At 34.3% G+C, this 13358-nt stretch overlaps 1 protein-coding gene across 2 annotated transcripts in view; it reads right to left on the reverse strand.

The window, feature by feature from the left end:
* Window positions 1-11546, reverse strand: part of LOC119600870 (dynein regulatory complex protein 11) — a 117566-nt gene extending 106020 nt beyond the window's left edge. For both annotated transcript variants that reach the window (XM_037951447.1, XM_037951441.1), the window contains exon 1: window positions 10787-11546. In XM_037951447.1, the coding sequence (XP_037807375.1) occupies window positions 10787-11513 (727 nt within the window). In that variant the 5' untranslated portion in view covers window positions 11514-11546. The remainder of the gene's footprint in view (window positions 1-10786) is intronic.
* Between the last annotated feature and the right edge of the window lie 1812 nt (window positions 11547-13358).

A 13358-nucleotide genomic window follows, 5' to 3' on the forward strand; every position in this document is an offset into this window, starting at 1 on the left:
GGTGCCATGTGTACTACTTCAACCAAGGCTCTGGAAACGTTGCTAGATATTCTACCCATTGAAACATATATAAGATATGAGGCGGCGCTTACAGCCGAACGGCTCTTTACTTTAAGCGAAAACGGTTATATGACACGTCATCAATGTATACTGGACACATTGGAAGGTTATACACATTCATCGGACGTGCCTGATCGCATACCAGACACAGAATATGTCGGAAACTTTGAAACGCTAATCCCAGATAGAATGTCTTGGTCAAGCGGAACATTAGAGCAAATACCAGTAGGAATCCTTTGCTACACGGATGGCTCTAAATTAGGGGACAAAGTGGGCCTGGGGTTCTATATTGAAGACCCAGAAACAGAAGTATACCACCGTTTACCTAATCATAACACAAGCTTCCAGGCAGAATTACGAGCAATAACGGAATGTGTAAATTGGATTAGAATAAATATGGCGCCCACAGGGCTTACTATATTTACTGACAGCCAGAAGGCAATTAGGGCGATATCTGGTGATAGAATTAAATCTAAGACCGTATTGGATTGTAAGAAAGCTTTAACTGAATACTCTCCCAGAGGTAAGGTTCACATCATATGGGTACCAGGCCACTCGGGAGTAGTCGGCAACGAAAGGGCGAATGTAATAGCTTTAAAGGGAAGTTAACGATGTAGTTAACCTGACAAATGCTAAACCATTCGACGCAACAAAAGCTGAATTAAAAATATGGATGAGAGAATCCCATAAAACCTCCTGGAATAATGAAACGGTGGGTAGAACCACAAAAATTCTATGGGGTGACCCTGATGAGAGCAAGACGAGAAATCTCCTCAAAATGAGCAAGTCTGAGGTTAGTATGATGGTACGTATTCTGAGTGGACACACAGGATTACGTGCACATCTACACAAAATTGGACGTGTGGATTCAGACGAATGTAGAGCATGTGGAGCACTTTCTTTGCCATTGTCAGGCATTCGTCGAAGTTAGATCCAAGTATCTTGGAAGTGATGTTATTCCGGAAATAACATTCTTAACCAACACCGATTGGAAGATTCTTAGGAATTACGTCCAGGAATATACCCAGGAATATTCGGCTATGCCGAATCTTATATACCCACCATCAAACCTCGCTTGACTCGAATGAAACTTACTTATGTCGAATTTCATCTATAAACTCGTATTTTTTAGGCCAGTTATAAGCGTTAAAGTAATTTTCTGAAGGGGACCTTATATAGGGGGGTAGGGTCAATTATGGGTCGATCCTCATAAAATTTGGTAGACAGAATTTGGTTCGTATTAAATTTATTTGTGTCGAATTTCATCGCTACACTCGTATTTTTAAGCCATTAATGAGCGTTGCAGCCATTTTCTGAAGGGGACCTTATATGGGGGGTAGGGTCAATCATGGACCGATCCTAATAAAATTTTGCATAGTGATTTTGGATCATAAGAAACTTACTTATGTCGAATTTCATCGCTATATTCGTATTTTTAAACAAGTTATGGCTGTTAAAGCTGCTTTTCGAGGGGCCACTTGTATGGGGGCTATCCGAAAACGTGGACCGATATTGCCCATTTAAGAAATATTTATGTGAAATTTCAGCCCTCTAGCTTTTTCCATTGGGACTCTATCGTGCTTTCAACAGACAGACAGACGGACAGACATGGCTAGATCGTCTTAGAATTTAATGAGGACCCAGAATATATATACTTTTGTGGGTTTATGACCAATATTTCGATGTATTACAAACGGAATGACAAAATCAATATACCCCCCATCTTTTTTGAGGGTGGGTATAAAAATAATACATTCAGTGAACTTTTTTTTTTCATGAATTGGAGCGCACAACAGGCCCGATAGTGGCCAGGTGCATTTCTTTGGATTTTATGTAGTATACATAACCTAACCTATGTACCCACATTGGGCGGCTTGGTGGTCTGCAAGCACATCACATGCAGAATCATATACTTGGCAGCAAGTATAAAATACACACCGTTTTAATCTCCAATGTCCGACAAGAAATCGTGCCCCGCGTATCCAGTAAGGGGCCTAACAATCTCCGAAGACCCTACCCCCACGGCGAAGGCGACAGGCTGTGGAGAGTCGAGTGCTACTGCCACCCAGGTTAGTCCGGCAGAGACACCGGGTCGGGCTAGTCTGAATGCTACCGGCGCCAAACCCAAAACAAAAGCGTCTGCGCAAAACAACATCTGGCTCCAAAGCTGGATGCAGCAAAATAAGCAGCAAGGTACCTCTGGATGTCACCCCAAGTACCTCAAAAGCAGCTCAGGTCCGTATTGGCAAAATGCCGATAAAACCTCCTGTTTTGGGACTACCAAGACCACAAAAGCCCCAGTACCGGTTATGCACGAGGGAACTGCGAACAAGATTTCGGGTTCTCAAACGGCATCACCCAATGACACTATTGCGAATGGTAAGACCCCTATGCACGTTACACCGGCAAAATTCGCCGCCAAAGTGCGCTTAGCTGGCAAGCCAGTTTAATTTCCACCACTCCAAAGCAGCCTCGGCTGCACTGCTCCTCCGAATGGGCATAAGTGGGGAGGAGCTCGCCCTAGTCCAGAAACCGTGGATTCACCAAGAAAGGGTGAGTGGACTAGGCATGAAAAGCTATAAGCTACTGTACGCAAAAGGACCTGGTAAGATTCGATCCTGTATAGTAGCCAAAAGCAGTCTCAACATATGACAGCCATATGGGAGACCAGTGTAGGTGCTATATTGGTTATCTCGGCGTTCATGGCTAACGGCCAGCCACCAAACAACCTGGTCTGCAGATCCATAGAGATGGCAAATTCGAAGAGTATGCCGATCATCATGAGGGCTGATGCTAATGACCATCACACTTTCTGGGGTAGCTCGGACATAAACGCGAGAGGTGCGTCAATCTTTAACTTCATTCTAAGCAATAATCTTGATATTCTAAATTCAGAATAGGAACCGACCTTTATTGTTTCAAACAGAAGGGAATTTCTTTATATTACGCTGGTTAGTTCCATGCATCATGATAGGATAAGGGGATGGAGAGTCTCAAGTGACTGCTCTGTCTCTGACCATCAGTACATCGATTTTGCAATCGTAGTAGACAAAGCGGATTTGCAACACAATGCTGTCCATCTCATGCCTTAGCTAACGCGAAAATATATGATGCCTGTCTAAAATGGTCTTATATACCCGAACCTTGGACCAATTGTACAGTGGTCTTCATTCCACAAGGAGGAAAACCCTCACACACGAAGTCAAAGGATTTTAGACCAATTAGTCTATCTTTCTTTCTTCTCAAAACTTTGGAAAGGATAACCATCTATCAACATGCCTACATGAAGGGAAGATCTGTTGAACATTACACTCGCTAGTATTTCATATTGAAAAGACAATAGCGCAAGGGGAATATACACTTGTTGCCTTGTTGGACATCGAGGGGGCTTTCAACAATGTTTACCCTGAGTCGATAACAACGGCCCTAACTGGTCTGGGTATAAACCAACCAATAACAGCTTTCATCAAGAGATTATGGACCCAACGGATCATTATCTCTCAAATGGGAGTAGCAAATGTCACAAAAGTGCCAAATCGCGGTACCCCACAAAGTGGAGTTCTATCCCCACTTCTGTGGAACCTAGCGTTGAACCCACTTCTCATGGATCTTAGGTCTATCGGATTTAAGGTAATAGCGTATGCAGACGATGTGTCTGTAGTAGCATCTGGCAAATATCTGGATACTATATCGCAATGGATGGAGACTGCACTCAAGTCACTCAGCACGTGGAGCATCGTCAGTAGCCTTGGTGTAAATCCATCGAAAACGAAATTTGTTCTCTTTACTAAGAAGTACAAGATACTTGAATTGAAGTTATCGGACAGTGCTAAATATCTGGGATTTATCCTGTATTCAAAACTATCATGGCATTTGAACACTCAATCTAGGGTGTCAAAAGCGACTGCGGCCTTATACTCGTGTAAGAGAGCAATTGGTTAATCATGGGGCATAAACTCTAAGAATACCAAATGGCTCTTTGACATGGTAGTCATGACCATACTATTGTATGGTGCACTTGTGTGGTGGAAGTCTGTACAAAAGGACTCACACCGTAAAAGTTTTGAGGGAATCCTTCGTACATCAGCTCTGTTGATAACGGGGGCCCTTCGCACCACCCCATCAAAGGCTCTCTTTGTCATGATGGGATGGCTACCTATTGATCTAATGGCTCAAGAGGTTGCCCTCAACGCGGCTATTAGACTCAATACAATTGGTAGGTGGCATATGATTCAGTCAGGTCACTCTACCATTCTCAATTGTCTAGGAGAGATCCCTGACAATATCGACTATTCCATCGCCAACCATCTTTTGACAGAAGCTTTTCAGTGAATATCCAACACGATCCAAATGTGATGGAAACAATCCTCCATGACGGATCGTATAAGGTTTTCAACGATGGCTCAAAATCAAACCATGGTGTAGGCGGTGGCTTTTACATAGCACATTCGGGAACGGAAGCCTCTTTCAAGCTTCCTGACCAATGTAGCATTCTTCAGGCTGAGTTATCAGTCATAAAACGGGCTGCAAACTGGCTCATGTCTTATCGAATATACTGCGTTAATATTCGAATTTCCAGGCAGCCCTTAAGGATCTAAGTGGTGTCTATACGACATCAAACATAGTTCTAGAATGCCGGGCATCCCTTAACGAGATGGCGAAACATTCCACAATAAGACTGTATTGAATTCCAGGACATCAACAAATTCCTGGTAATACCATCGCGGACTCTCTTGCCAAGTTAGGTTCCTCGCTTGCAAGAGAGCATACCGACCCTTTTGTCGGTATACCGCTATCAACCTGCAAACGCTCGATAAGTGAAAACCTATATGAGCTTGCGCAATGCAGATGGTCGAATAAGGCCACTTGTAGACAGGCAAGGATCATGTGGCCATTTTACAACCCACAGAGATCCCAAGCCCTTTTCTATATTCCGATAGTTAATCTACGTAACTTAACGGCAGTGATAACTGGTCACTGGCCTTTCGGACTCCATGCAAGAAGACTGAACTTACCCAGTAACGACTTCTGCAGGAGCTAATAGGATGAAGAGGAAGAAGAGAGTATAACTCACTTCCTCTGTCATTGTCCCGCCCTAGCTGATCACAGAATGGGTCTGCTAGATACCTATTTTCTGCATGACTTATCGGATCTATCTGAGGTCAATATCCGAAAGATAGATTCATATATTCGTGCGACAAACTGGTTTGGTTTAGGAAACCAGAGTGATTAGGTCGACCGTTTTCTCTTATCTCAGGTATCACAAAGGGATCAAATACTGGACCCAAGTGTGTCCCCAGTGATGACATCGCGAGGACGACCTGCCTATCTAACCTATATATAGGAATTTTTACCGAAAAATAATTTTGTCACATCACGACTCGCCACTGCCTATATCTTAGGACTTTTTGATTTTTACGTAAATTTACTATGTATTTTTCATCCTTTAATTACAAGTCGATAAAAAATAATTTGTTGATCATATTTGTTTGAACCATATCTCCGATTCTTATGGACCGATTTTACTGCTTTTAAACAGCTAAATTCTTAAAAGCATATCTAATTAAATTACCTATCTAAGATTTGGATTCCGAAGATATATGAAGTCTTCAAAAAATTGATTTTAAAACGCAGATCTACAGACATTTGGTGCGTATACTTTTTTAATAACCGCGAAAAAATAATAACGTAGTTTCTCATAGTTTTTAATGCTCTATTCGACTATGCTATGCCAACGTGCATATTTGCAAAAAATGTCAATAGTTAGATCCCTAATGTACATTAGGGTGTCCCGTGGACCACTATTTTGGATGTATACCTATCAAACGATGTGTCTTAATGTACTACATCCGAAAAAAAAAGGTCCTCAGTTCCCTATCTGATTGAAAATATTGATCTCAGTACAATATGTATTTTTGAGCTTATCGCTGGAAAAATAATTAATATTTTTGTTAGTGTATTTCTGGTCCACAAAACGACTTTTATTGTATTATAAGGGCACATAAATTTCAAAAAATCCTTAAAAAATCTGAAATGGACTAAACCAAATGCCAAACTATTTTTTAAATATTTTTCTGTATAAGCTAAAAATTACGACAATTTTGACACCCATTTCGATAAAAAACGAAAATAATATTCCTCTCCAACCCACTAAAAATCATATTGTGGACCAAAAATATTCTACAAAAATTTTAAAATTATTTTTCCCGTAATCAGCAGAAAATTACGGAATTTTTGACACTCATTTTGGAAAAATCGAAGACATTTTATTTTTCAAAAATTATACTAAGGTTAAAATTTTAATCGCTGGTTGGGAACTTTAGACCACTCGAAAAAAATTATTTTTTATTTTTCTCGTTTTCAGTACATTAATGCGCATCGATTGATTTCATACATGAAATTCTTAAAAAAGCTGTTCCTCGGGACACTCTAATGTACATATTTATGTAGTTCGGCCATAGCCGACTATACTTTCCTATTCCTTTTTTTTTGTTTAAGTGTGTGTAAGCATATATTTACAAAATATGTATATATTTTATAACCTAAGAAAAATGTTAAAAATTTCCTATTTCATTTTACATACGAAAAGGACAAGGTAGACAAGGTTTTATATATTATCAATGGATTGGAAATGAAGTACAGTTGTAAGAAATTTAAAAATTTTTTGTCAATTAAGAAATTCGTGAAATATTTTTTTAAAAAATGTAAAGTATATTGAATTTTTTGCGAAGACATACATTTTAAAATTTAAATAAAAATTATATTTATAAATATTTTATAACTACATTTTACAGTTATATAGACATTTTCATTGAGTTTTTTCACAAAATGAGGCTTTAAGTATTAATTATTACACCATTTTATAGCAAAATCGTAATGTCTACAAAATTGTATTTCCAAAAAGATAGAAAAAACTCAAAATTGGTTAAAAAGGTTATTAATAATTCCCCCGAGAATTTTATGATTCTGAAGACACATAAAAGTAAATATATGATTTTTTTAATTTCGAAAAATGTTACAAAAAAATATTATATTTATCTTTATAAGATTCATAAGTGTGCTAGTACTAATTTTTATTGAAATTGGATAACGCTTACTCGGTTTAGTCTGTGGTAAAAAAGGGCCATTATTTTAACAGCATCTCCAAAACTCCATTTTCCAACTTTAAAAAATTTTGTTAAATGGATTTTTAAAAATTAAAGTTTTCTTTACTGGATATTATAAAAGATATATATAAGAATTAAACACAAAAAGAATGAGATCAATACCTCTCATAGTTTTACCGTACCTGTCATGTGAAGTTGAAGGATTTCGGGAAAAAGACAATTTTTGCCAATAATTAAGTAAACATTATATTCTTACCACTTGTTGCTTAATTTTGATCAAGTAAATTGTGATTATTATTTCCGAATCAATGGAAAGTTATTTCTGATCAAATTTCCGAAATCATTAACCTTCTAAAAACCAGGGTCAAAATCAAGTTTTTGTATATTTTTCAATAGTAATAGCAAAATATTGTGTATTTAGGTATGGATATATTTTGACAAACTACACGAAAATATATCCAGAAATCTAGGAATCATCTTAAAAAATAAACCCTCTGTCGTGCTTAGGGTCAAGTCAAGACTTTTCAAAATAAATTTTATAAAATAAATTTTCTTAAAGAATTAATGGATATATGTCCAGTATTTATTTGGCATATCGTATATTTCAATGTAGTAAAAATAACTTCTAAAAAGTTTCATCAATATCCATCTACAAATTAACAACATCATGCTCTTATTTCTTCAAAACATAAAATATTCCAAATTTTGATGAATTTTTGTAGTACATTCACTATAACATATGTGAATTTTTAACACATTCTGATGAAAAATTTAGTAAAAAGCATGTTAATCAAACACATATATTTCAATTTTTAATACATTTTGAAAAAAATCTTTTTTACGATATAGGTTGTATGGGGGGTGGGAGTGTCCTTGCACCGATTATTTTGAAATTCAGGATTGAAAAATGTAGTCACAAATACGTTTTTACGATTTAGGTTGTATGTAGGCTTGCCAGACGTACTGTTTTCAGCAGTACGCGTACTTCTTTTTTGTAATTGTACTTTTAACTGCATAACCCCTAAAGAAGTACGCAAATGTACTTCTTTTTAGTACTTGTACTTCTTTTTGTACTTCTTTTTTGAATTTTACCATAATTTTATAGATGTAATCAAATATTCTATAGAATCGCTATTTAAGGACTTCAGAGATACATAGTTTGAAAGTGGATTTACTAAGCTCAGAAAGGCAAATTCAACTATAAGAGGTTTCGATGCATTTGTCATGCATGAAATAGTGCGTTTATTCAAAATGCTTTAAAGTTGTTAAATTTTGATTAAGATATCACTGTAATGAAAGTTTTTAATGAATTTTCGGCATAAAAAAGACTGCAAATGTGAAGGACATGTTTGAATGTTAAAATGTAATGCATAATGCTCCGTCGTGTAGGTACCTATTCGATAGCTTTATCCAGTCCCGCTGTGGAACGATTTTTAAAAAACTATACTGCCATTCTTATTTTTTGTAGCAGGGTGGCTAATTTTTCGAAAATTAGGTATCTGAGGATGTTTGAAGAATGACAAATTTGAATAACAGAGTAAAAGTTGTAACGTTTTGTAACAGTTAGAGATAGAGAATTTTTATATTTTACTGGACATTTTTTCTCCATAAAAAGATATCAAACATATGTTCACAACAAATGGTTGATATTTGAAAATGTAAACAAACCAAACGAAACTAAAATTTAGGGAATTTTACACTTTTTAAAGAAAATATATAAATTAATAGCACATTAATATTAAAAAAAATGATTTGTAATTGGATTAATTTTATTGTCATAAATTAGTTTTATATAAGTTTTTTTGTGAAAAATCGTAACAACCAATGTAAATATAGCGTTTTTAGAACAATTTAATTTAATTTTTTTGCAAATAAACTATTGTACTTTTTTTATTCAATTGTACTGCTTTTTTAACTACGATGTACGTTTTTTGTTGATTTCAAATCTGGCAAGCCTAGTTGTATGGGAGGTGGGAGTGTCCCTGCTCCGATTTTTTTTAATTCAGGATTTTTGTGAATAGTGCTACCAAACACATATGTATATTCCAATTTTCAATATATTTTGACGAAAAATGTAGTCACAAACACGTTTTTACGATTTAGGTTGTATGGGAGGTGGGCGTTTCCCTCCTCCGATTTTTTTAATTAAAAATTTTTATTAATTAGACCATCAGACACTACCCTACTAAATTTCATTCTCCTGCGATCACCCGTCAAATTTTGCCGTCAATTATACCCTCAAAATATTTGAACAAATATTTTACAGTCTTCCATTTGCCGTTAAAATTCAACATAATTTCACTATTAGAAGTTGATCGGAGTGAAAAGCCTATTTTCGACCCCCCTAATATATATAAATCAAATCCGAAGAAATACACCTAGGCGACTATCGGGCCTGTTGTGCGCTCCTTTACCAATGCCTCAGGTGGGATGCGAACCCACGATATCCGTGTACTAGACAATAAGACTAACCTTTCATGCAATAAAAGTATCATCCATTGACTAAACATCAAAATTTGTTTTTAATATTTTTTATTTGTTTTTGACAAAATTTTTCATTTTTCAATTAACATTAGTCATGTTAAAGATAACATTATCGTGTTAACTCCAGAGTGAAAATAATCTACACTCTGGAGTAGAATTTGTTTGTATGAAGAAGAAAGAAATATAATTTGCTGGAGTGTGAACGTAGCTTTAATGCGTTTATAATAGCAAAGGAATTATCACTTTTTCTTAGACATGTTTGAGCACTTAGACATGTTTTAAGTTATAATAGTGGCATTATTATACCCTACACAACATTAGTGGGGAGGGTATATAGGGTTGGAGCTTATGTTTGTAACGAACAATGGAACATGATTTTCTATTGTCTCAGTACGAAGCCTATTAAGTAAGGTTAAGACCGGTCCAATGAACCACTAAATATGGCTTGTAAACCTTGCAATCAAACTACAGTCTGCAATTTTGAAGATAATTCTATGTTTGGTACATGATCTTCTATATTTGGTACATGATCTTCTATTGTCCCAACGACGAAGCCTATTGAAAACGGTTAGGATCGGTCCATTATTTCACCTCGCCCCCATACAACTGAACATTCAGAAAAGGGCTTTTGAGCTCATAATTAGGCAGTACAATTAGATTTTATACTTGCCCCGACGAATGTTTTATGATCAAGACCTACTTCACCCTAACCGTCATATAAAGACCCCTTCAACAAATGAGTTTAATGTCCACAATTCACTTAATGGCATCAAAAAATGAAATTCTAAAAAATTGTGACTCGAGCTCTTTTCGAAATTACTGTATCAATTATACTTAAATGCTTTATTATGAAAAATAAATTAATTTTTTTTTTCCTTTAACTGGGTAGGGTATTATATGGTCGGCCACGCCCAACTATAATTTTTTACTTGTTTTATTGTAATGTACTGTCGGCATTAAAATCTAAATTTTCATAAAAAGTGGACTTATCACGTTTGTGAACTAAGCTAACGATATACCATTTATAAATCGTTATTATGCTAAATTAACTTATGTACCCACCCATACATTTTGTTATTGTTACAACTTATTAAGTTCGAACATATTTATATTGTAACAGTTTAAGTATAGCTTACCGACATTTTGATATTCTTCCAAGTTTTCGGTATCCAAAAGTTTATGGCATTTAACTGCAGAATTCATAAAATTAGTACTAAAAATTGTTCGCTTTACTGGTATTAAGAATGATTGATCATTTTTATGATTAAATGAATAAGCAATATTTTTATCTATATTAATTTTCATATTGTTCTTATTATGTTCCACCGCACACTTATAGATTCGTGCCTGTCTGCTTCTTTCGTGAGACTGCAGTTTGATAATAGCATCTACTTTATCTGCTTTACTATTGCAGTTTTTAATCTCTTTCGGCAAATGAAATTGTTCGCCTTTATTAAGCGCAGATCGAATTTCGATAGGGCGTCTATACATAAAATTTGGCGAACGCCAAATAAGCAGATCGTAAGGAGTTAGTTTACGTTCTATCAATGATTTATCCAAATATACGTATTCGCTTAATTCAATGTTTTTTAATGAATATTTTAATTCTAATAATCGCTGTGTAGCTGGCTCGATAAGATTTTGGATGATGTTTTTTTTCTGAACTTGCACTGTCTCTGTATACAGATATCCTAGCTTTTGGACCAATTCAACGTACAGAATATATATTTGCGATAACATCTGAAATGTTATTATAGGATCTTCAATGGGTTCCTTCTTTTTCAAAACATTTTGCCTTCTTATTAAATGTTTTAAATCTTTTTTTGTAGCCACCCAAAATTTGTAATTGAATTCAAAAGACATTTTAACAAAAAAATTTTTAATTACTTTTATAAATTAAAATGATGAAATGTACACTGAAAATAATAATAATAGCCACACTGAAACAAAAATTAACCTAAATACTACAAAATGGGGTGTAAAGAAATGTTGTTATTATAGATGGTATTCTTCCCGGTATTTACCCAATGTATGGGTAAATTGAGGGTAAATACCAAGTATATATTTTCTTTCTTTAAATTTTTTTTATAAACTGATTGACAATCACTTCATAAATGTTTTCAAATATTTTTTTTTTACATTTCAAAAAAATGCGTCCAAATGCATTACGTTGCATACAAATTGTAAAGAATGAATATATCAGTGATGCCTGTAGTTACATATGTATGTAGTGCATCCATAAATGTTAATTTTTTTAGTTTCAAAAATGGGAAGTTCTATACGAGAACAATACCAGAAATACCACCTACCAACTGGTGGAAAAGCTTAAAAGTGTTTTATAGCACGTAATTGGAATCTCTTAAAAAAACGTCTACAAAAGAACACATACATACCTATAACTTTTATCACATTTACAGATGCAGCATCCACTTTATATACATAATTTAATAATAAATTAGTTAATTTTTACTTTTTACAATCCGCGTGTTTAAAAAATTTTGTACAACTTTGTTTATACCCAGCTTTTTTTTAAACACCTGGGTATTTACCCATTATCCATTTTACTGGGTATTTACCAATTTGGTTTTTACCCTTTTCCCATCTCTAGTTTTTATTATACCCAAACGAAATTTTTATTCCAGATTACAGATTTTTTCGTAAAATTTCTATATTTTAGTAAATAGTAGGGTGATCGATTATTCGACATTTTCCAAAAACCGGTTTTCGAATAGTTCGAATAGTTGACATTTAAAAAAAACCGGTTGATATTTTTCAAATTCAGAAAAAACCGGTTAACCGGTTTTTCATTATAAATAAAAAAATATATTTTAATTTGAAAAAAATAATGTTTATGTTTAAATTTGATTAATAAAACATGGCCCGAAATGATTTTTAACAGTTTAGAACTTTAGATCTAGTCGTCTGATTTACATTATTTCTTTAAAATAAAAAAAATAGGAAAAAAGTGGGACACTTCTGTTAAACATAAGGTACTATGTAATCCTAGCTTATTCTAAAAGCCCTGTTTAGAAAATTTGCATAGGAATTCCAACACTTCCATAAAATTTCAGCCGTAAATTAATTATTATAATTGGAATATAATCTTAAGATTGATAAAATTTGATCAAATAGTTATCAATTTTGCAAATAATTTTTTTTAATTAATTAGGAAAATCAAAAATGTTTAACCAAAGGAGCTTTAGAAAAATATACGCTAGTTCCTCGACTCGAATATTTTTAAAATTTAGACGGGCTGTATTATAATTTACTTAAAAATTTCATTTAAATAATCGATATTCGATATTCGAAAAATCAGCATTAAGAAAAAACCGACACTGGTAAAGCAGAAAAAACCGGTTTTAAAACCGGTTGAAAAATCGAGTCGATCACCCTAGTAAATAGTTAATATGAAGAAAAGTCTTCATATTTACTAATTTCGTTTCGTTGCTTAGGGTGGTAAATGTGAAAAAATTTATGTTAAATTAACTAATATTTTTTATTTCTTATAACTAATTGAATATTTTTTGTTGGTTTCGAAGAACTTTCTTCAAAATTTAGTTCTCATGAATAATATTTTTATTCATAATGAATTTTTCTTTATTTTTACATCCTATTTTTGTTCATTAATAAATTCCAATAAACATCTTCGTTCACTATCTGAGACAATGTTTATATAAATTATAAACAGTAAAGTATTTTTAAAGAATT

Source organism: Lucilia sericata, unplaced genomic scaffold (assembly GCF_015586225.1).
Source record: "Lucilia sericata isolate MDLA Ls3-8-SP2 unplaced genomic scaffold, ASM1558622v1 Contig000005F_arrow, whole genome shotgun sequence".
Taxonomy (NCBI): domain Eukaryota; kingdom Metazoa; phylum Arthropoda; class Insecta; order Diptera; family Calliphoridae; genus Lucilia; species Lucilia sericata.